The 22,644-nt window shown below is 46.3% G+C and overlaps 1 protein-coding gene and 1 long non-coding RNA gene across 2 annotated transcripts in view; both read left to right on the top strand.

Annotated features, from left to right (window-relative positions):
* Positions 1–11,872, top strand: part of xirp2a (xin actin binding repeat containing 2a) — a 48,650-nt gene extending 36,778 nt beyond the window's left edge. The window contains exons 8-11 of the mRNA XM_031558547.2: positions 585–5,926; positions 6,447–10,075; positions 11,346–11,479; positions 11,644–11,872. Of these exons, the coding sequence (XP_031414407.1) occupies positions 585–5,926; positions 6,447–10,075; positions 11,346–11,440 (9,066 nt within the window). The 3' untranslated portion in view covers positions 11,441–11,479; positions 11,644–11,872. The remainder of the gene's footprint in view (positions 1–584; positions 5,927–6,446; positions 10,076–11,345; positions 11,480–11,643) is intronic.
* A 5,889-nt stretch (positions 11,873–17,761) lies between these two features.
* LOC116218219 overlaps positions 17,762–22,644 on the top strand; it is a 58,703-nt gene continuing 53,820 nt past the window's right edge. The window contains exon 1 of the long non-coding RNA XR_004162744.1: positions 17,762–17,833. This is a non-coding gene — a long non-coding RNA (uncharacterized LOC116218219). The remainder of the gene's footprint in view (positions 17,834–22,644) is intronic.

Here is a 22,644-nt window from a genome sequence, read left to right as displayed (position 1 = left end):
TGAAGCAGTTATGGTAAAGTAGTTCCAACATATACATTAATTCATATTGAGACAGAAGCACATACCTTTTATAACTGAAAATATTGATTATTAGATATAGATCAAATTAACAGCTACATACGCAACTGATTCAGAGTCAATATTGCCCTCTGTTGACAACCACAGTTAATCCATTTACTATTGAGCTAAGGGTGGAAGGGTGGTCATTTGATCAGTGTATTGCCACAAACTCCAAACCTCCGACAATGTATTGGTTATTATTCTGATCTAGTCTAATCTATTATATACAGACACTTTATCATGAACCACTTTTTCTCTTTGACTGCTGATATTCACATTCTATGTTCTGCTTATTCCACTTTCTATACCTGAACTTTCCTGAACTTTTACTTCAATGATATAGGAATTATATAGAATAAATATGGCCAATAGCTGTGATTCTTTACTTTAAAACCACCGGTTTAATGTCTAAAGGCTCATACTGTATATCTGCCAATCTATTCACTTTCCACTATTCACTTTCCTACTATCTTTTCCTCTATAAAACAACCATGAACTCCTCAACAAAACTCTTCATCAATCAGATTGATGTTGATTACAACCAGTTTCAGTGGGCTCCAGTGAACGTCTCCTCCAAGGTCATTCAAGATGGCCACTATGAAACAGTCGCTGTAACTAGAACAGTGGAGGCAGCATCTTCCTCCTCCACCTCAGCCTCTGCCTCCACCAAAACCACCATGGAGCAGCAGAACTTCCCTCCTCCTCCTCCCACGGAGTACCTCCAGGCGCCGTACGAGGTCCCGGAGCGTTGTCCCTCCCCCCAGCCCCAAGAGTATGTCTGTCCCCACCAGCTGGCTAGGGACTACTACACCAAGCAGAAGAACATGGCTGAGCTCAAACGCCTCTACAAGCACATCCACCCAGAGGTGCGCAAGAACCTAGAGAGGGACCTCTTCAGTCAAGAGATGGCCTACCAGGAGGAGATGTCTGGGGATATCCAGCAGGCTCGCTCTGTGTTCGAACAGAACAGTGGCGGCAGCCCCAGCAAGTGCATGAGCCCGGAAAGGGAGTATTTGGAGTGGGATGAGATCCTGAAGGGAGAGGTGCAGTCCATGCGCTGGATGTTTGAGAACAAGCCCCTAGACTCCATCAAGGACGAGACACCTAACGAGGACGACGATAAGAACATTGCCCAGCAAGAGATCATCGCAGGAAATGATGTCAAGTACACGGCGTGGATGTTTGAGACGCAGCCCATCGATGCTCTCGGGACAGATACTCCTGACCCCACTGAACTGACAGGAAAAATGAAAGAGCTTGCAAGAGGTGATGTCAGAACGGCCACTTGGCTATTCGAGACTCAGTCACTGGATACCCTGAACAAGATCTACCAGGAGGACAACCAAGGCACCGAGGTCGTTTACACCAAGGACATCGCTGGAGGAGATGTGAAAACTGCCCGTTACCTGTTTGAAACTCAGCACCTGGATTCTCTGAGTCACACAGAGACAATTGATGAGTGCCACTTCCTCAGCCTGAAATCAGAGCTTGAGGAGATCAAGGGAGAAGTGAAGATGACCACGAGAATGTTTGAAACTCACCCCATGTGTGTCATACGCGGAGACTCGGGAGAGATCCTGGAGATCACCACTGTGAGACGAGAGGAGACTGAGAAAGGAGACGTGAAGACGTCACGCTGGCTCTTTGAAACCCAGCCCTTGGACATGATCAACAAAGACCCGTCCCAAGTCAAACTGATCTGTGGTGTCTCAATGGAGGACGATTACCAAGGTGGCGTGAACAAGGGTCGCTGGCTCTTTGAGACAAAAACCTTGGACACCATCAAAGATGAGGAATGGGAAAGCTCCAAACTGCACAGGGAGGAGATCATTGGGGCTGACGTCCGCAAGCACTGCATGGTCTTTGAGACCCAGCCTATGGCCTCTCTCAAAGATAATACCAATGCAAGACCAACAGAGGTGGAAGACATCATAGGAGGTGATGTGTCTTCCGCCAGACACCTGTTTGAAACTGGTCCAATGGAGAATCTGAAAGAACTCGCTGAGGTGGGGAAACTGCAGAAGAGAGTCATGACAGAGGAGGAGAAGGGAGACGTCAGGCACCAGAAATGGAGGTTCGAGACCAGGCCACTGGAGCAGATAAGGGAGGAGAAGAAGGAACTTACACGCACTGTGAACCTGGAGGCACTTGACAAAGGTGATGTCACAAACTACAAGGAGATCTTTGAAACCATGGACCTCAGCAAATGTGAGACACAGAAGATACAGGTGGAAGGGGTCACAAGTGGATCCGTGAGGTCAAACAAGCATCTGTTTGAGTCCAATCCTATGTACGCGATGCAGGACAGCTCTGGTCACTACCATGAGGTCAAGACAATCAGAAGGGAGGAAGTGGTCAAAGGCGACGTCCGTAGTTGCAAATGGATGTTTGAGACACGCCCAATTGATCAGTTTGATGAAAGCGTTGATAAATTCCAAATCATCAAAGGTATATCCAAACAGGAGATTGAATCGGGTGATGTGAAAACAGCCAAGTGGCTTTTCGAAACACAGCCCCTTGATGGCATCAAATTCTTCAGCAATACTGAGGAAGAGGAGACTAGGACAAAAGAGGGTGTCCATATTGAACAGGGTGATGTGAAGACCTGCAGGTGGTTGTTTGAGACGCAGCCTATGGATGCTTTGTATGAGAAAGCAGAGGTCAAGAGTGAGACGACTGATTCAACTGAAGTCCAAAAAGGCGATGTAAAGACCTGCACTTGGCTGTTTGAAACACAGGCCCTGGACGCCATACGGGACGAATCAGAGACAGTCATTAAAACTTCCACAGTTCAGCAGGACGATGTTCAAGGTAAAGATGTGCGCCTTGCTCGCTTCTTGTTTGAGACCGAGAATCTGGAGAACATAACTGGAGGTGATGAGAGTGCTTTCAAGAGGGTAACAGAGATTGACATCCAATCTGGAGATGTGTCCAGAATGAAGTACGACTTTGAGAACCGGTCCTCAGATATCATGACCTCGACCTCAAAGGAAACGATGATGAAGATGAAGTCTCACCAGGCTGAGGACATACTAAAAGGAAATGTGGTGAATTGCACCTGGCTGTTTGAAAACCAGTCCATTGATGCCATCCGAGATACTTCAGAGGAATCGAAAGAGATTCGCACAGTTACAGACGTGCAAGGTGGAAACGTGGACAAAGGACGTTTCGTTTTTGAAACCTACTCCCTGGATAAAATCCAAGATGAATCTTCCGAGTTAGAGATCAAGAAGCTTCAGTCCACCATTAGAGAGGAGATTGAAAAGGGAGATGTTAAGAACTACACCATGATGTTTGAGACTCAGCCACTCTATGCCATCAAAGACAAAGAGGGTCTCTACCATGAAGTAACCACAGTTACCAAAGAAGAAATTCAGAGGGGAGATGTCGTTGGGGCTAGGTGGCTATTCGAGACAAAGCCTCTCGATTCCATCCGAGACACAGATGAGGTGTACGTCATCAAGGCAGTGACTGAGGAGGACGTTCAGAAAGGAGACGTCCGATCAAACAGGTGGAAGTTTGAAACTCAGCCACTGGATGAAATTGCAGAGGACATGAAAGTACGTTTGAAAACTGTGGAGGACATCCAGGGAGGAGATGTCAAAACAAACAAACAGCGCTTTGAGGAGGACCAGTCTGAAAAGTACGTTAGGACTGTTAGCGTGAGTGAGATCCAAAAGGGGGATGTAAGATCTTCCACCTGGCTCTTTGAGACACGCACAATTGACGAGATCCATGGTGAGGGCTCTGAGTATGAAGACATGGAGAAAGTAACAAAGGAGGAGGTGGTTAAAGGAGATGTGAAACAGTCTGTGTGGCTGTTTGAGAAAGAGCCTCTGGATCGCATCAAGGAGACGGATGGAACAGAAACCGTCATCACCCGGGAGGTGATCCCACAGGCAGATGTGAAATCAACAACATGGCTCTTTGAATCAACAGCACTCAATGGATTCAATGAGAGCAGTGTAGAGAGGACAGAGGTCGTTGGAAAGAGCATTAAAGGGACTCTGGAGGAACTGTACAGCCGGAAAATGGTTGAGTCACAAGGAATCCTAATTGAGACTGATGAGATTGGAGATGTGAGAATGGCCAAATACAATCTCATGAACCAGGAAACACCTGAGATCCAGAAGGAGGAGGTGATTAGGGGCGATCTAAACAACATCATGGTGAATCTGCTGAACAGATGTGAGAGGACAGAGAAAGCCATCACAGTTGACAATGAAGAGAGAGGAAACATCAACACCACAGTGAAACAACTCTTTAATCAGGAGAGGGGTATCAATGTCGAGAAGGAGGAGATCATCCGAGGAGACATCCAAGACGCCATCAACAACTTGCTAAAAGAGGAGGGAGCCAACAGACGTGGTATCCTAATCCAGGAGGACGAGAAAGGTGACGTGAAGATGACCATTTACTCACTCCTGAACCAGGAGACAGAAGAGGGCTTTGACAAAGAGGACATAGTCAAAGGGAACGTGAGGGGAACCTTGCACAGACTCCTCTCAAATCCAGATGGGTCAGAGCAGAGTAAGATTAGAGTAGGGGACGCGGAGAGGGGCAATGTCAGCTTCTACTCCACCTGCATAGAGTCTGGGGCGCTAGACTACCTCCGTCAGCTCAAGACCGAGTCAGACGAAACTGTGGAAGAGAAAGAAAAAGAAAGAATACTTGGAGGCGATGTTGAGAACACTAAAATACTTCTGAGGAAACATCAGAAGGAAATTGGGCGCACTGTGACAGAGGAGGACATACTCCGTGGAGACGTGCACAGCACAGTGCAGGTGTTCATGACGAAGCCAGAGGGCCTACAAAACCTGCAGAAGGAGGAGATCGTCAAAGGAGACCTGAGGGCGACACTCGACTCTCTGACACAGGCCGTGAATCAAAGGGTGGTGGTGGAGAAAGAGGAGGTTGTGAAAGGAAATATCAACACCACACTCAGGTCACTCGTGGAAGCCCAAAGCCAAGCCAAAGAGATGGAGAAGCCAGAGATTGTGAGGGGTGACATCAGAGGGGCCTTGGTGTCCTTGGAGAAGTCAGCAAACACCAGGACTGAAATTGTCATCGAGGATTTGGTGCCTGGTGACATCAAGGGCACCCTCAAATCTCTAGAGGAGGCCCGACAGGCCATGAAGGAGGTGGAAAAGGAGGAGATAGTCAAAGGCGACATCCAAACAGCCTTGATCAATCTGCAGGAAGCTTCCTCTGAGAAAAAGGTCTTCCAGAATCAGGTTAGCGAGTATGGAGATGTGAAAGGCACCATTCAGTTGTTGCTTGAGCCTGCTGCCTCCCCTCGAATGCAGCGCCGTGCAAGCACTGAGGGAGACATCAAGACCTCGATAAAATCACTGTATGAGCAGGACGAAACACAGGTTGAGAAAGAGGAAGTGATCAAGGGCAATGTGCAGGGTGCTATACATTGCCTACTGCAGAGAAAGGAAGAGATGAGCCACAAGGGCAACAACGTCAGGAGGGTGAACGCTAAACATCTTCTCCATGAGTGCCCTGAGTGCTTGGCTGCTGCAATGGCACAGAGCAGAGCTTCCGGCCAGACGGCAAACCAGACAGAGACCACAGCACACCACACAGAGACCACAGAGTCACACAGCAGTACCCAGGACTTTACTCAGCTTCACTCAGAGCAGAATAGTCAGGCTACAAGCCAGGTAAGCCAGTCAACAGTAACACAAACCACTGCTGTCCAAATGGCAGCAGAGGCCTCTCAGTCCTCACAGCAGTCTCAGTCTCAGCAGGTGAGCAAGAAACAGCAACAACAAATGAAAGTGAAACAACAGCAAAACATCAAGCAGCAACAAAACATCAAGCAGCAACAAAATGTCAAGCAGCAACAGCAGCAGCAACTGCAGCAGCAGCAGCAACAGCAGCAACAGCAGCAGCAACAACAACAACAACAACAGCAGCAGCAGCAGCAACAGCAGCAGCAGCAACAGCAGCAGCAACAGCAGCAACTGCAGCAGCAACAGGAGCAACAGCAACAACTGCAGAAGCAGCAACAGAATGTCAAGCAGCAGCAGCAACAGCAGCGGGTAAAGCAACAACAGAACATCAAGCAGAAGCATACGACTGTAAGTCAGCAGCAGACCAATGTTAAACAGCAGCAAATGAATGTCAAACAACAGGTGAATGTTAAACAGCAGCAAATGAATGTCAAGCAACAGGTGAATGCTCAACAGCAGCAAACAGCTACTGAACAGCAGCAACAGCAGCAGCAGCAGACAAACGTTCAGGAGCAGCAGGTGAAGGAACAACTGACAAATGTGACTGAGCAACAGGAAGTAGTTAAAGAGCCAGTGAAACCCAAAATGGGTAACCCCGGATCTATGCAGTTAAAGACCAAAAACACTGCAAAGCAGATAAATGAGAGCGCTGCCAGTTTCTGGCACTGTTGTGACAAAGGAGACATCACAGGTGAATGTGACCACAAAGCAGACTCAGGAAATAAAGTCAATTAAACAGGTCCATACTTCTGTGACGACAGAACAGAAGACTGTGAGTCAAAAGCAAACTGTCAAGAACCTGAAGACGGGCTACAGCAGCGCCAAGGGTTTGATCAAGAAGAACAAAGAGCAGCCACAAATGAATCTCCCACCTCCACCTCCTCCATCAGAGTCGGAGCTCTCCCTTCCACCTCCTCCCTCTCCCATCACAGACAGTGATGTCCAGCCACCCCTCACTCGTCCTCTAGTGACGAGGCAGGACAGTGACCTACCTCCCCCTCCCCCTCCTCCACCCCAAACGGCAGAAGCAGAGGCAGAGTTCTTCCCCCCACCTCCTCCTCCACCCCCCCAAGACTTCCTGCCCCCACCCCCATCCATGCTAGAGCTGAGTGCTGCATCCCAGACTCCCGTTAAACCGAAAGCTCGTCCTCTCTTCAAAGTGCCCAAGCCAGAGCCCCCAAAGCAAGCTGAACCACCAAAGTTTAAGTGGCAAAAGAAGCAACCCCTGTCGTCTCAACCTCCTCCTCCTCCTCCACCACCCCCTCCCCCTGCACCTGTGGTTGAAAAACAGGATAATGCTGCCACATCCATCAATGTCAAAGAGGAGAGCAGCAAACATGTAGAGCAGGTAAAGCAGAATATTCTCGAACCCCCCGTCCCACCTGTTTCTAAAATTCCTTCCGGAATCCCAGTGGCCAAGCCAGTGCAGGATGAGTCTCCACGGCCACCAAAGAGAGTATTTGTTCCTCCCATAAAACTCCCGCCACCACCTGAACCCACCCAGGTGCCAAAGCCCAGGACGTATGCCAGGAAGTTTAAAACTCCTCTCATGCTGGCAGAGGAAAGGTATCGTAAGCAGAGGGAGGAAGCAGAGCTGAACAAAGTCACCACTCCAACAACACCTCCAATTCAAATGCAACAGCAGGCACCGAGTGGAGAAGCCCCAGCCACTCAAAAAGCAGAGCAGCCCCACCCAACACCACCCAAAGAGCCTGAGGTTGTAGCCAAACCAGCACCAGTTTCACAAGAGCAACCTACAAAGAAAATACCCACTCAAATCCCCATGGTCAAACCTGCAATAAATAAAAAACTTGCCCAAGATTCAACTAATATTTCCTCCATTGCCTCTAAAAAGCATCAGACTGCTTCCTCTGGGATGACCCAAGCTGCCCAGTCTGTGTCAGCTGATGTTCAGGCTTCCTCTTCCATGGTTTCATCCAGTGTGTCAGAGCAGCACCAGACTGATGTGAAGACCAGCTCCGAGACCTCCTTCTCCAAACAGGAGGCCATCCAGCAGGTTTCAAGCTCTGCAACACAGGAGGTCAAGAAGGCACCCTCTCAACCCATGAAGATACCCAAAGTGACTCCAAACTTCAAGGTTAAAACTATCAAGCCACCCAAAGTTGAGGCAGAGGGCAAACAAACGGAAAAGGCAGCACAGAAAGAACATGTGGTGGGCATGGATGCCACTGCACAGATGAGCGAAAGCAGCATGCAGAGCATCTCTCAGATGAGTGCGACTCAGCAAAGTTCAGAGAGCTCCTCAAGCAGCACCCAGAAGACGGAGGTCATTGTGGAACAGGTTGGAATGGGTGCAACTTCGACCGATAACAAGATGGAAATCCAGATGAAAAAATCCAAACACAAGTCAAAGAAAGAGAAGGAGGTGAAGCAGGCTGTGCCCATCAAAGTCTCCCCTGTACCCCCAATGACTGTTGAGGTTCCTCAAGGGCAAGGCCACGTGGCGATAATTCAGTCCCACCAGGAAGTCAAGGAGAAGCATGTTCAGATCCGACAGGAAGTTGTGGTGACGGAGAGCCAGGTGCAGCAGCAGAGCATCCAGCAGAAAACTCAGATAAAGAAACAAGTCAAGTCCTCTCAACAGCAACAGATGGAAATGTCCAAACAGGAAGTGAGTCACGTAGGCTCACAAGAGATGAAGCAGGCAGAGTCGGTGGCTGAGGTCACTGAGAGTCAGAGGTATGAGGAAGTGCAGAAACTGTTGGGTCAGATCAAGGAAATGCAGGGTGCTCATGGGAAACTGGATGTCAACTCTGTGAAGGCAATGTTGAGTTCACTTCCTGATTGGTTTATTGGAGCAGAAGAAAAGACAAGGATGGTTACTTCTCAGTACAGCAAGCAGAAGCTAAAGGAAGTCATTGTGCATGTCAGAAATATTGCTCAGGCAAAGCTGATTTTCCTGGAGGGAAATATGCATGCACCTAGCAAGCCAGAGAGTGAGCCTGTGCAAGAGAAAGTAATCGTCGGTGGTGCAACTCCAAAGATCTCCAAGATCAGCATTGGCTCTGCCAAACTGGAGACCCAGAAGAAAGTGAAGGAAGAGAGACAGAGCACCCAGGAAATCAAGGAGCAGGATCTGTCCAAAGCAGGGACCCCCGAGCCCAAAGCACCCTCTGACACAATGAGAATGAGAACACCATCACCCACCTTCATCAGCATAGAGTCATCTAGGAGGACAGACTCTCCTTTCATGGTCAGCCCCTCTCCACCACCCTCGTATAGGCCTGGCGCAACACCTACACCCCCTCCTCGCTGGGCGGAGACCCCCACAAAGCTGTACCGGGCTACACCTTCACCCACAATGAGCCGATCTGAGAAGCTGGCCAAGCTGAAAGAGAACACCCCCAAGCTTGCACAGACCCCTCCGCCAATGCCAGTGCCAGAGCACATGATGACGATGTATGAAACTGAGATGGAGGAGTCATCATCTACCAGCCACCAGGAGTTCACCATGGAGACACACACAATCGAGTCAGTCGATGTCTCGGAGTTGGCCGACTCCATGTTGTCGGTGAAAGACAAGAGGGTGTTTTTTGAAGAGGCTCAGAAAGCAGAGGTGAACAAGATGTACATCCGCAAGGATCCAATCGATATCCCTGAGAGACTAGGAGCCGATGCTGAGGACGAGAGTGCGGAGATTCAGGAGCTTCAGATGAAGGACGATCTCCCTAGAGTCGATCTCTCCAAACTGGTCAACAAGTTTGAGGCCCCGCAACCCAAAACGTATGTCAGGAAAGATCCGATTGTCATATCCGAAAGACTGGGCAGCGACACAGAGGAAGGAGATGTTGTGATTGAGTGCAAACCCGCCCAAGCTGAGGAGATGACACCATCGTTTGACATCAAGGCCATCAAGAATGTTTTTGAGCACGGCGAACCGAGCTTCCACCACATGACTGAGGAGAAGAAAGAAAAGGATGCTACGGGTTTCTCCGAGTCAGAATCCCTCTCAGAACACTACTCTACTGTCGATGAGTTTGGGAACACGGTGACGGGGTCTAGAACCGAGACAACCATGCACTCCGAGAGCGTTCAGTCAGGAACCCTACCCAAACCGCCCAGCTACGCAGACGTGCTGAAAGGGAGCACGCCCGTCTTGAACGTGCCATCTGAGGGCTCAGCCGAGGAGCTCCTGAAGAGCTTCCAGCAGTCGTGGGCCGAGAGCGAAACTATGTTCAGAAACCTGGGATTCAGCGCAACCGAGGAGCATAGGTCTCAGACGACATCTCATCAGAGGGAGACCGTTGTGACCGGTAAAGCTGTGTGACCAGCATGGAGATGACTAATCTGAAAAGCCATGGTGTGTTTTAATACAGGCATTTTGGGTGTTTGTTGGTTTGGTTACCCTAACACATTCACGCTTGTCCAGTTTGGATTGTGCTCCATATATAAAAATGATATTTAAGCATGTCTTTACATTTTTTCTTTTTGTCTGCCTGTTTGTTTTTCTATTTCGCTTCCCTCTCGATTTCTCTCTCTCCTGTGCTCTCCCTCAAGAAAACAAAAAAATATTTAGCCCAGGTTTGACACTTTTTTTTGCATAGCTGAAGCTGTACCACATGAATTTGTGGCTCCTCATTACTGAGTCAATGATAAAATACCAATTCTTCTTCCTGACTGAGAGCATGTCTTAGCTGTTTTTTCCCCACAGGCATTAACTTTTATCCAGCCCTGTTTATTTGTGGAGTAATTAAAACTTAGGCTCTGTGTAAAACCTCACAGCCTGAAGGTGCTTGAACTTTTCCATAACTGGCTTTCAATGACCCAGAAAGAACAATCATCTGCTTGATTGATATGCACTGTACCTAATTTTGGACATTTGTGGGTGCAGTGAGTATGATCTAGGTTATTCAATGAGGAGTGCGGACTGTACAGTACAGTGCTGGACATATTAATAAGATTAGTGTTCAGAATACTATGTGTACGCACAAGTTTAATGATAGGGAGCTAATTTTCTTAGGTCTTCTTATTATGTCCAGGTCTATATTTACATTTACATTTAGTCATTTAGCAGACACTTTTATCCAAAGGTCTGTACCTGTAACATTCATAATACTATATGTACTCACAAGTTTAATGATAGGGAGCTAATTTAATTAGGTTGATGTTTTCAGACATTAAGGTTAATTAATTAATTAAATGAATTACAATTACATTATATTATACATATTATTGTACAGAAAAAAATTCCTCTGCACATCCTCTGAGGAGCTACCTTGGGGTTAAAAGTGTCGTAAATTAGCATATCTCATAGCCCACAGATATCTTGCAGTCTAGGCGTCGGTTGTTCTTTTGAAAAAAAAATAGTTTTGTCCATGGTTCATGGTCAAGAAAAAAAAGAAATTGAAACAGTATTATAACTATTGATTTTGATTAAACTTGATCTATTGTGGTGCGGCAATATCGCATTAGACTGACTTTTTTAACACTGTGTTCTGTGGTTTGCACTAACCTACAATTGCCGCGGTCAGGTTTGCAGCATCCTGATCATTTATCCATCTAATTATATGGCTTGTCTTTCAGAAAACTCGAGTGCCCGAGTCCGAACTGTGTCGGGTATGTCGGAAGAGGGTGTATCCCATGGAGGCGCTGATGGCAGACAAACAAAACTTCCATAAAACCTGCTTCCGCTGCACCCACTGCAGCAGCCAATTAAGGTACAATTTCATCATAAATCTTCGCACCATTTCTAGCAGTAGTTTATCAACAAGAGGCATTATAAGTCTAGACATTTGAGTAATTATTAGTATTTTGATTGTCTAACAACCATATAATCATCCAGATGTAACAACTTCTGCTCTCTTCTTTTCGTCCCCTGCAGCCTTGGCACATATGCCTCTCTCCATGGGCGCATGTACTGCAAGCCACACTACAAGCAGCTCTTCAAAGCTAAAGGAAATTATGATGAAGGTTTTGGGGAAAGGCCCCACAAGGAGCTGTGGACCAACAAAAGTCCGCAGAATTCGCCAGAAAAGATGAAACCCAAAATCCGAAGCCCCTCCCCAGACAAATCTGACACCAAACGCTCAGCCCTGCCTAGCACAATAGAGAAAGCAAACTCTTCTGAAAAAGACAAAGACACCAGCCAGTCACAGGACGACACCAAAAAGCCCACGACTAAAATTGCCATCGTCTGGCCCCCTCAACCCGAGTCTCCTAAGAAAGCCCTTCATGCAGAGGACGAGATGAAGCTGGTCAAACCCACATGGCCCCCCCAAGAAAGTGCGCAGAAGGAGGATACAGAAACCCCCAAACATGCCTCTAGACCACCCAGAGAGCCAGCCGTCACTCACTCTGAAAATGGGTTGAGAGAAAACGTTAGCGTTCAGGATGTGCCAGTGACCCCCTCACCTGACAAAGTCAAACTTGCGGAAGAGCAGGCTTCAACACCCCCCGTTGTGGAACAGAGCGTGAAGGCGGCAGAAGAGAATGCACCAGATGTCAATCAAAGTCCACAGGCCAAAGACAGCGGATCAGAGGATGCACAGCAAACTGAGAAGGAAAGTCCAAAGAAAGCTCTGGAAAGTGTAAGTCAAGGGAAGAAAGACGATGCGGAATGTAAAGCGAATGGAGAGAAAGCAGCAGGGGAAAATGTAGGGGAAGATGGTCAAAAGGAGAAAGAGACGAACGATGATACGAAAGTGAGTGAAGAAAGTGGAGAAAGAGTTGGAACAGAACAAAGGGTTGAAGTGAAGGAGACAGAAGGGAATACAGAAGGAGTGAAGGTCACAGTGATCGACGGAGAGGCAGCACCAGAGCAAAACATCAATGGGATCTCAAACTCAAATAACAACAACAACAACAACAACAACAACAACAACTTCTATGGTTCACTCTTGGACTGTGGACCCATCTGGTCAGGATTTGATGATGTCAGCACTAAACCAACGCTCCTTGATATTAGCCTCAGCGAGCCTTTCAGCCTGGGCAGTCCTGTCACAGACAGCATGAGTGTGTGTGAGTCAGAACCATCAGACCTTTTCCAGACACCACAAACCAATCCAGCTTTTGCTCCTCCTGTTGCCAAATGCAGAGAGCTCACATCGCCAGACGACCCAATCAGCGGGGACCTGTTTACCCTGGACACAGAGAGGGAGACCTTATTCTCAGACAACCAACCACCAAAGCTCAGTGCTTCTCAGAGTTTTCTGGAGGACATTTTCGCAGGTCTGGACAAGAGCCCGAGCCTGCTGCCTGATTTCAAGGATGACATTTTCAGTGAGAATCCCAGTGGAGGAGGCGACTCTGTCTCTCTGCTGCACAACCTTCTGGATTTTGAAACGGAGTTGAGAGGAACGGGAGAGAAACCCAAAAACGTGGAGGAGAGGGGGGAGGAAGGGAGGCCTGAGATGTTATTGGGCGCCTCAGGAGACGCCAGCCTGTTCTGGGGAGGGGATCACTCTGCCTTGTCTGTGGAGGATCAAATCAAGCGCAACCGTTACTACGGCGATGAAGATGACGACGATTAAAAAATATATCAATTTTAAAAGTTTTTCTCGTACCACAATGTAAAAAAAGACATCACTCACCCTCTGCTAGCATTAAAATATAATCAGCCATTCATATTCAGTTTTCCACCTGCTCACCATCTCCTTCTAATCACTTTATACCGTCTTTAAAACCCCATGGAGAGATGAATGTAACTTCAAATTCCCTCACATATCTTTTATACTATAATTACAGAAAAATGTTCCGTAGATGCTCTATGCAGTTATATCTTCATTTTTAACTTTTAAAGCTGTTTGAACGCACCTGGTGTGCAGAATGGGTAATATATGGTTGTAATGATGATGATGATGATGATGATGATGATGATTAACAAGGAAATACATTATGCTCTTTGTATGCTGTACACGTTATACTCTTGTGGCGTTTTCTTGTGCTGGTTTCTGATTTTATAATTTTACTCTTTAAAAAAAAAAATGCTTGTATTTTTGTTTTATTTTTAGATTAGCCTTAAATGTTTTGTTTTTCTTTCTTTCCTTCCTCGCTTTGTTTGGCGAGAATTCCTGACAGGTAGCCAAAAGGCTACTCTCAGGCTGGTTTAAGTAAAGCTCTTGCTATTGTACTGGTAATGCTCTCATAGCAGAAAATAAAACACGTTTCTGAGATCTTGCTCTCTGTCACTTTTTCCTCTGTTTTTCATCAAACGAAACACACACCGGGGGATTGCAGCTTCTCACAGTCCTCCCTCTCTGTGTGGAAGGCGTGATCTATTGCTTACCCCTGTTTCAAATAAAAGCCCAGATCTCAGTGCTTAGTACCTTATTGATTTTTCTCACCACTGCCAGCTTTTGTACAAGTCTCCTCGCGTGACCTGCTACAGATTAGTGTGTCTCTCTTCAATTCGGTCCCCCTGCGCTCCCCATTATGAACCAGGGTCCATGGTTTTAATGAGAGTCCCACAGACCACTCAATAGTGGCGTTTCTATTAAGGAGACACAAGACAAAACAAAGAAAGGGTAACTTGACACAGAGGCAAACCACCAAGTGCCAAGCACAGCTCCCCCTCTAGGGAACAGAGTGGAGAGAGGGAGAGGAGAGTGTACAGAAAAAAAACTGCAAACTAGCTCCCTTGGGAAGAAAGTGTGAATGCCGCAGCACTCATTCTCTCATTCTCACCTTGTACTACAACACCTGAGACGGTGCCAAACCCAAATGCAGAGTGGCTCGCCTTCCAAACCTGGATGTTTCGAATTATTTTCTTTTCTAATTATCATGACCCGGAGCCTATTTTGGTGATTGATTCATTTTCAGAGCAAAGCCGACAGCTGAGGGGTTGTCATTATGAGGGTCCCATTAAAATGCCATTAATATTCCGCCCAGGGCCAGCTACAGGGTGTCTGAGGGGACATTTGAGATTTGCAAGAGGGCCAACATTTTGTAGTGTTACATTGGTCTGAGTTACAGTTAGGCAGGCATGGACTGACATAATAGGGGGGAACTGGGTCAAAAGCAACACTTTTTTAATTTGTAATTTACTAAGAGATTGTGCGAGGCCGAAAGCCAATATTTTGTTACAAACAACCTACATCTGTCCTCTGCCATATACAGTTTCATTTACAGAATAAAAGGAAATATAATATAACCTACTTTATACACCCACTATACGACTACAGCTACAGGTTGATGAAAGAATGACAATGTCTTGAAATCAGCTAGACTGTTACTGGGGTGTCACCCTGGGGTGGGCAGCTGGATGTGTAAGGTGGCTAATTAAATTCAACATTCAGATAATGTCCAAGTCCTACTCATCTGCCACTGTGTAGGCTAATGGCAACTTCACAACACGGTTGTGCTTGACACTAAATTATTCTAATTTGATGCGATCAATAACTGTCAAACTGTTCTGGTTAGCCGCCAGAGACATGAAAATAAGGTACTTAAGACGACGTGCAACTAAAGAAAGAACAGGCTACTAAAGTTTAGCCAGGGAAAAAATGTGTTATACAGTATGTGTGTGTGTGTATATATATATATATATATATATTAAAGCTATGGGTTATATAGCTTTTAAATGCACACATTTAAACACACATAATATTGCCCCCCCCCCCCCCAAACCTACACACCCATGTGGGCTGCAGCTGCTGTAAGTGCACCCACAAAACCTATTTGATGACCCAGAGCTGGGCAATTTACCTTTGTAGGCTGGCAGCTGTAGTGTAGTCTAGTGTTAATAACCTAATACTGCTGTCATGGTCCATTGATGTATGGGGGAATCACAGTTAATACTCAAACTCAAATAACAACAACAACAACAACAATAACTCCTGCAGTTCACTCTTGGACTGTGGACCCATCTGGTCTGGATTTGATGATGTCAGCACTAAACCAACGCTCCTTGATATTAGCCTCAGCGAGCCTTTCAGCCTGGGCTGTCCTGGATGTGTGTAACCATCAGACCTTTTCCAGACACCACAAACCAATCCAGCTTTTGCTCCTCCTGTTGCCAAATGCAGAGAGCTCACATCGCCAGACGACCCAAACAGCGGGGACCTGTTTACCCTGGACACAGAGAGGGAGACCTTATTCTCAGACAACCAACCACCAAAGCTCAGTGCTTCTCAGAGTTTTCTGGAGGACTTTTTTGTGGATGTGGACAAGAGCCTGAGCATTAGTTTTATTTTCTAGCAATAAGACATGTAAATATACTATCTGAACCATTTAATGATATGCCAGAGGGGTTAAACACAGAGGCCATCTGTATGATTTTGCTAAAGAATTGTGAAACAAACCATACCTTCGGTTTGTTTTATGTGTAAACTTAAAGTCGATACAATTACAATATGAATGACACTAACTGTGAAGTTAGTGATAAGCCTATACTTACTCTGCTTAAAGTTGCTAGCATTTACTGTCACATTCCATCAAACAAACCCAGAGAAGGCTTTGGCCACTGATGTTTCCAGTAGACTATAGACCCTCCTTGAAGAAATAGAACAAATTGGCTTTTCACCATGATGTGTCTCACAACTTAAAATAGATCAGATTTTTTAAATATATTTTACCACGCAAAAACTGAGGAAGCAATCATGCCCCCATCCCCACCTGCCCCGCTCAAATGACTCAACCCAAGCCCCCATCCCCACCCACATCTCTTGTGCATCATTAATGACACGACATCGAAAGAGCTGTAGCCTACAGCAACCGTGGCTAACACCAAGATCAAAATGCTGAACTTTTTAGGCTACATCAAAGGGACGTGTCCCGTTTGATATGTGTATAGGCACAGCAACTGGTCGCGAGTTTATTTAAGGAGCTTCGTGATGCTGCATACGCGGACTCTGATACATTTTGTACCTGCTCTGCAATAACTAAATATACTACAGCGCTGTAGACATTTTAATTTATTCACCACTTAATGAAGATGATGTAGCCTAAATGAGCTGCTTCGCCAGAGAAACGGGGGTCGTAGAACACGATGAAAGCGTGCTACCTCTCAACTTCAACTCACCTTACATTAATCTTCCTTGCGGGGGTTGGGGAAGGTGCTTGCGTTATGAATGAGTCGCAGCCGGCGAAATAGCAAAACATTTAACACTCCTTTTATAATTAGCTTATCTACATATCAGACCATGGGCATTAATACCCCGAAGTGCACCGCAGCTCTTCACCAAAGCCAAAGCAGTCTGCGTATCTCAGGGGAGCCCTCTCACGCCCGGTGGAGCTTGAAACATTGCACCTGAACCCAGTCATGGATGTGAATTAAAATGGCAAAGACGTGACCTGCGGTGCATGCTTTCCAAGCCGGCGGTCTCCTAGAAATGCTCTGGGGAATGCAGGCGAAACAAGTGAGGAGGAATGTTCCTGGATGCAAGGCGGTCGAGATCTAGAAGGCCAGTGATCATTGGCCTCCGGGCGCTTTGAAGGAGGTCATGAAAAGAACGTGGAAACCCTAGGGTCTGTTCTGATCATGCTCCATGTGTTATGGGTTGGCAGTTGTACAGATCACTTCTCTGTTCTATGCCAGTACAGGCTCCGCCATGTAATGTCTTACATGAATTAACCTACAGATCAACACAGGGTGGGGGTCTGTGTTATTGCTAGTCTACTAGCTATTTTAGTGAAAAAGTTGGGGGGGAAACGAAGCTCAATAGCAGGCCAATAAATGTTTGAGGCATAGGCTACATTATCGTTGACAATTGACTGTTTTGTATCTATATAAAATAACCTGCCAAAGGGAAAAAATGAAAACCAAAATTTTAAATGTACTTTAGTTTAAGTAGCCAATAAATCTGACAGGCTCTGCACCCAAGGCCAGGTACAAAGCCTACCTATAACTACACAGACTACCTTGCTACACAATGTGGCATTCCCGTTTTCAGCGGATTGGACGAGATCAATTTCGTCGCTGATTGGACAGCGCCCCCCTCGGCGGCAGCGCGTGCACACACACACATACACACACACACTTGCCTCTCGAACTGATAGTCATTCAGGCAGGCATGCGGTGTGGTCACAGTCGCATCAGCAGCGCTCGCCCCGGTAGGATGGCGCTCGCCAAACCGGTAGGTTCAAATTTATTTTTGTCCTCTGCGTGTCTTGCAACATTCATCCTCACAGAGCTGCGTCCTTGTGGAATGCGCTGTGCGCCCTACTGCAGCGCTCGAGTCGTATTGCCTCATTCTCCTTTATATCAAATTAGAAATTCTATTGGAGCTCCTACGGTCAGTTTATTGTTCCTGTTTTGTCGCAATAGTGTCTGACCGACACAAAACGTCCCTGCGTCTCTGCAACAATGCCAACGCACTGTCGGAATGCAGTGAGTGTGACTTTGCCTCAGAACAACGCGGGGCAGAGCTACGGGGACGATGCTCATTTCGCCACTTGGGTTATAGCGTCATGCAGTCTATTAACCTGCGAAGATAATGAATAATCCTGTTGATACAAAGGACACAGTGTTACATTCTGGTTTTTTTTTAGGCTTAGTTTAAATATTCTCTCACACACTAGATTTAGCTTCAGGTGACATTTAGATTTCACGTAGGCTGTTTTATAGTTTAAAGTTTAACTGTCGACAATATCAAAAGATGGTAGCCCACCTTCATTTTTTAAATACCATCTACAGTAAATTATATTGGTCAATCTAGAATTGATTCTAAGTTTGTAAATACTTTGAAAGGTGTGCATTGGTGTGCGTGTGTGTGGTGTGTGTTTATCGTGTGGGCTGTTTGTTTTAAGATATAGGCTAAGTTTTAGCAAACACCCGCCTTTGCCAACTCCCAGCTTTGAGAGTGGAGAGAAGGCATTGTCCTTGTATAGGGGCCCAAACAAATCGGCCGGTTGAGGCACATTGGCTGCCTAGTGACGACTGAATTCTAGTCCCAAAAAGCATCACTCTGAATGTTCCACATTGAGTCAGTGAAATGCACCCTGACAAAAGCACGCCGTTTTGTTTAAATGAGATACACCTTTTAAGACCGTGAGCGCACCTGATCTCACCTTTCCCCGATGAAGGAAAGTGCTAATCCATCAGACAATATTTGTAATTGGACGCTTGTGTTCCCTGTTTTGATTGTTTCGCTCCGGTTTACTCGGCATCCTCAGCTGCGGCAATCGTGACAGTCCGCCGCTAGTGGTTTTGTGCCATTCGCACAAGGGACAGAAGTTCAGCCATCAGTGTTTACACAAATTGATCAGAGCAGTGGAACGGTGGTCATATCTGTGAACGACGTAGTGCGCGATTTGGTTTCACAAATGGTTGTTGATATTTGCGTTCAACAGCCAAATTAGGCTACACCCCTCCCTTACGCGCTTCTGAAGCACGTGTGTTGATTGCCTTGGATTATTTATGGCTCGGTCCGAGACACTCTGTTTCCCACTTACAGGATTGTGAAGGGCCACTGGAATTTTTGACCGCAAACACTGAATGGGCAGCTGGAGGACCGTGAGGAGTATGGGATTAGATTCTAATCATTAGAATCTCGGACTGCTCTTTACAGCACAAAGCGCTCATTCGCCAGCCAACTAAACCACTCCTCTACATTCACAGGAAAACGGCCGTGTACTTTCCCTGTATTGACTTTTGACGAACCCCTGGCCCTCTGGCATTTTGAATACAATCTAGACGAATGGACATGCAGGGTCCAGTGCTGCGTATCGGCAATAATGGCGTTAATGTCGATGATAATGGGGCAAACAGCATCATGGTTTTTTTTTTATTGTAGGGAGAGAGGAGCCGGCCGGTTATTTATGGATGCATCTGTCTGCAGTAAGTCAGTTCATTAGACGGAGAGACGGTGTAGTGAGCGTCATGCCTCACGACGCAGATGCGCCCTCTCTCTCTTTCTAATAACCTTGTGCCCGCAGAGCTGAAGTACATAATTATCACACTGACGAAGGGAATGACACACGGGGCTCTTAGCTAGGCCATGGACTCATTTCAGCCAGCCGGAATCCCATAGGGCAAACTCAGAGTCACTGACACACGACTGGCAGGGAAATCAAACATTTTGGCCTATGGTGGTTGACATGATGTTTGTTGCATGCACCAGGTATAGGCTTACCTGCTCATGTGCACATATTTGGCTTTGTCTAAGTTGCAATAAAGAAACGATCACAGGATCACAAAGTTAGTGTGACATTCCTTGGAGAACATTTAGTGATTGCTACAGTATTTTGAACTGAAGAAATGAGTGAGCAAAAGCACTAACTTTGTGGTGTGATTGTGTGTGTGAGAGAGTGTGTGCGTGCGTGCGTGTGTGTGTGTGTGTGTGTGTGTGTGTGTGTGTAAAGAGCCTTAAAGTCTAGTATATGTCTCACACGCATAACACTATCTGTGCTGTAAAAAATCCATTCTCAGTGAGGAACTTGCTTCTAGCGCCTGAGTGGCCAGTTGATTAAAAAAACATTTTGGCTGGCAGTGATGTACTGTTCTATGTTTTAAAGTGAAGTCCACGTTAAACTCGACATCTGTCTGTATTGGCCCAGAAAAAGGCCTACATCAAAGACTGAAGAAAATCGATAAGGAGATGTGTTAAAGCTGTTACATCGCAAGACATATCCACTGGCATTCAAACAGTTACACGTCACTTATTAATGAAGGTGGAAATGGGGAAGTTGGAGATCTTCCATCCTGTATTTTATTTAAAATGTCCAGGGCCCTTTATTCCAGGCGGTAAAAATGAAAACACATTCGTTAAATTGCAGTTATACGGCGCGGTTCTAACGCGGAACTAAGTGCTTGTCTGGAAGTGATGCTGAGCTTTTTAAAACGAAGTAAGAGCTTTTCGGAGGGCTGGCTACGGGGGGCGGGTGTGTGGTTGTTGGGTTGGCTGCCGTACCGCACAACAGCACCGCTGGGATACACTAACTATAACCGCGCTGATATAATGGAGCTAAATTGGCCTAATGAACAGGAACACTGATGGATTTCTACTTGGGCGGCTTCGTTCGAGGCCAATACTCATCGAGAATCGGCTGGGCGTCTTTCAAATGAGCTCCATTTCACGCAAACACAAGATGTTCCGTGGGTGTCCTGTGTGCCCTGTGGGAACCCTATTTTAAAAAAATCGTAACTCTTCATACAAGAGATTTATGTTTACAAAAAGACAAAAAAAGAGAGTATTCTGAGTTATTTGTAGCTAAATTATTTACCCGCTCACCATCTTGTTTATTTATTTTTAAGAAGTCGTTATTCATTATTTATGAGTCCAAGTCGCTCCAGTCATATCTATCTAAAAATAGCTGCGACATGCCTCTTACTGCATCTGATCCATATCATATTGGCTTCTGGGAAACGGAAATACTCAGTCGGGGTGTTTATGACCACGTGTGCCGGGTGTTCCATTATGAATGTGGCAGTAATATCTAATGCCTCTGTTCCAGTAGAGGTCTACCGCCTTCAGCCCCACACTTATATTAAGCCACAGTCAATTTATTTGACCTATTGCCATGAGTTTTCTTTGTGCGTGCGTGTGCATGTGTGTGTGTGTGTGTGTGTATGTGTGAGAGAGAGAGTGAGTGCGTGTGTGTACTTGTGTGTGTGTGTGTGTGTGTGTGTGTGTATGCATGCATGGATATATGGGGTAGAAGAATGGATATTTAGCTTGCCACAAAATAAATAAGAAAAAAAGTGTGTTTGTGTGTGAAGCTGTAAGCCTGTACTCCAGCTGATGTCAAGCCTGCTGCTGCTGTGTTAGGAGGTCTGTTCACACTGACAGAAGGTTAATATTTCAGTGCTTGTCTAACAGCATGCAAAATATTGCTGCTCTAACAAGAGCAATAACTGTGGAGTTTGAAGCGCTAATGGATAATGTTTGATGATTTCATTATTGAGTTACACAGTCAACATTACTCTGAGGGAGCGTTATGTGTGTGTGTGTGTGTGTGTGTGTGTGCTGCAAGATTTATTGGAATTGTCTCTTGCTAAGAATGTCAACAGTGCCTTGTGATTGTATTTTCCTCCGTGTGTGTGTGTGTGTGTGTGTGTGTGTTTGTGTGTGTGTGGTTGTGTGTGCGCGCGTCAGTGCTTCTTTTTGTTCCTCTGAGATAATTTAAATGTCAGAGTTACATCGAGATGAGATGAAATCCCCCCGCTGTGCTCTCTGCATTATTTGTAGCCCTTCGGAGTTGAATGTGGAGGCACCAGTGCCTTGACTGAGCCCTTTTTACAGATGAAGGTCTGTCTTTCAACGAAGGCCGTATGGGAGGACGAGGGATTTGCTTTAGTTAAATTGAGTCTAAATAATTCACCCCCGTATGTTAAGAGACGTGCGGGGGGGTCAGTGTGAGAACTGAAATGGCATGTTAGATCTCTGTTTAAGACCTAGGGCAGGATGCACATATTGGCCTCTCTCTGGTGTTTGAAACGGAACCATTTGGCACAGGGCTACTTTAACGCTATCATATCCCAAATGTCTTTGTTGTCATGGCGCTCTGGGTGGATGTGATGATGAGTGTGTGTAACAGCAGTGGCAGTCAGTGTTATTTACTCCTCTCCTCTCCTCTTCTCTTCTCTTTTTCTCCTTTCTTGTCCTCTGTCCTTCCTTCTCTTCTCTTTTGTCATTCCCTCGTGTTTTTCCCCTCTCTTCTCTTCTCTTTTCTCATCCTCACTTCTCTTCCCTTCTTTCCATGTTACTCTGTTTTTTTTCTGTCCTTTCCCCTCTCCTCCCCCTGTGTCCCTCTGACCAGCAGACCTAACTTCCCTCTCTCTCTGTGTCACACACATCTCTAATCATGTCTATCTCCTCTGTGCTCCAGACTCCATCGGATCATTGCATAATCCTGTTAACCTTGACTGACCCTCCCCCCACACACACCCCCCACCCCCCCCCCCCCCCCACCCCCCTTCCTCCACCGCCACTGCTTCTTCATGGCA

This window comes from Clupea harengus, chromosome 21 (assembly GCF_900700415.2).
Source record: "Clupea harengus chromosome 21, Ch_v2.0.2, whole genome shotgun sequence".
Taxonomy (NCBI): Eukaryota; Metazoa; Chordata; class Actinopteri; order Clupeiformes; family Clupeidae; genus Clupea; species Clupea harengus.
The sequence above is the reverse complement of the archived record's forward strand: the minus strand, read 5'-3'. Positions and strand labels throughout refer to the sequence as shown.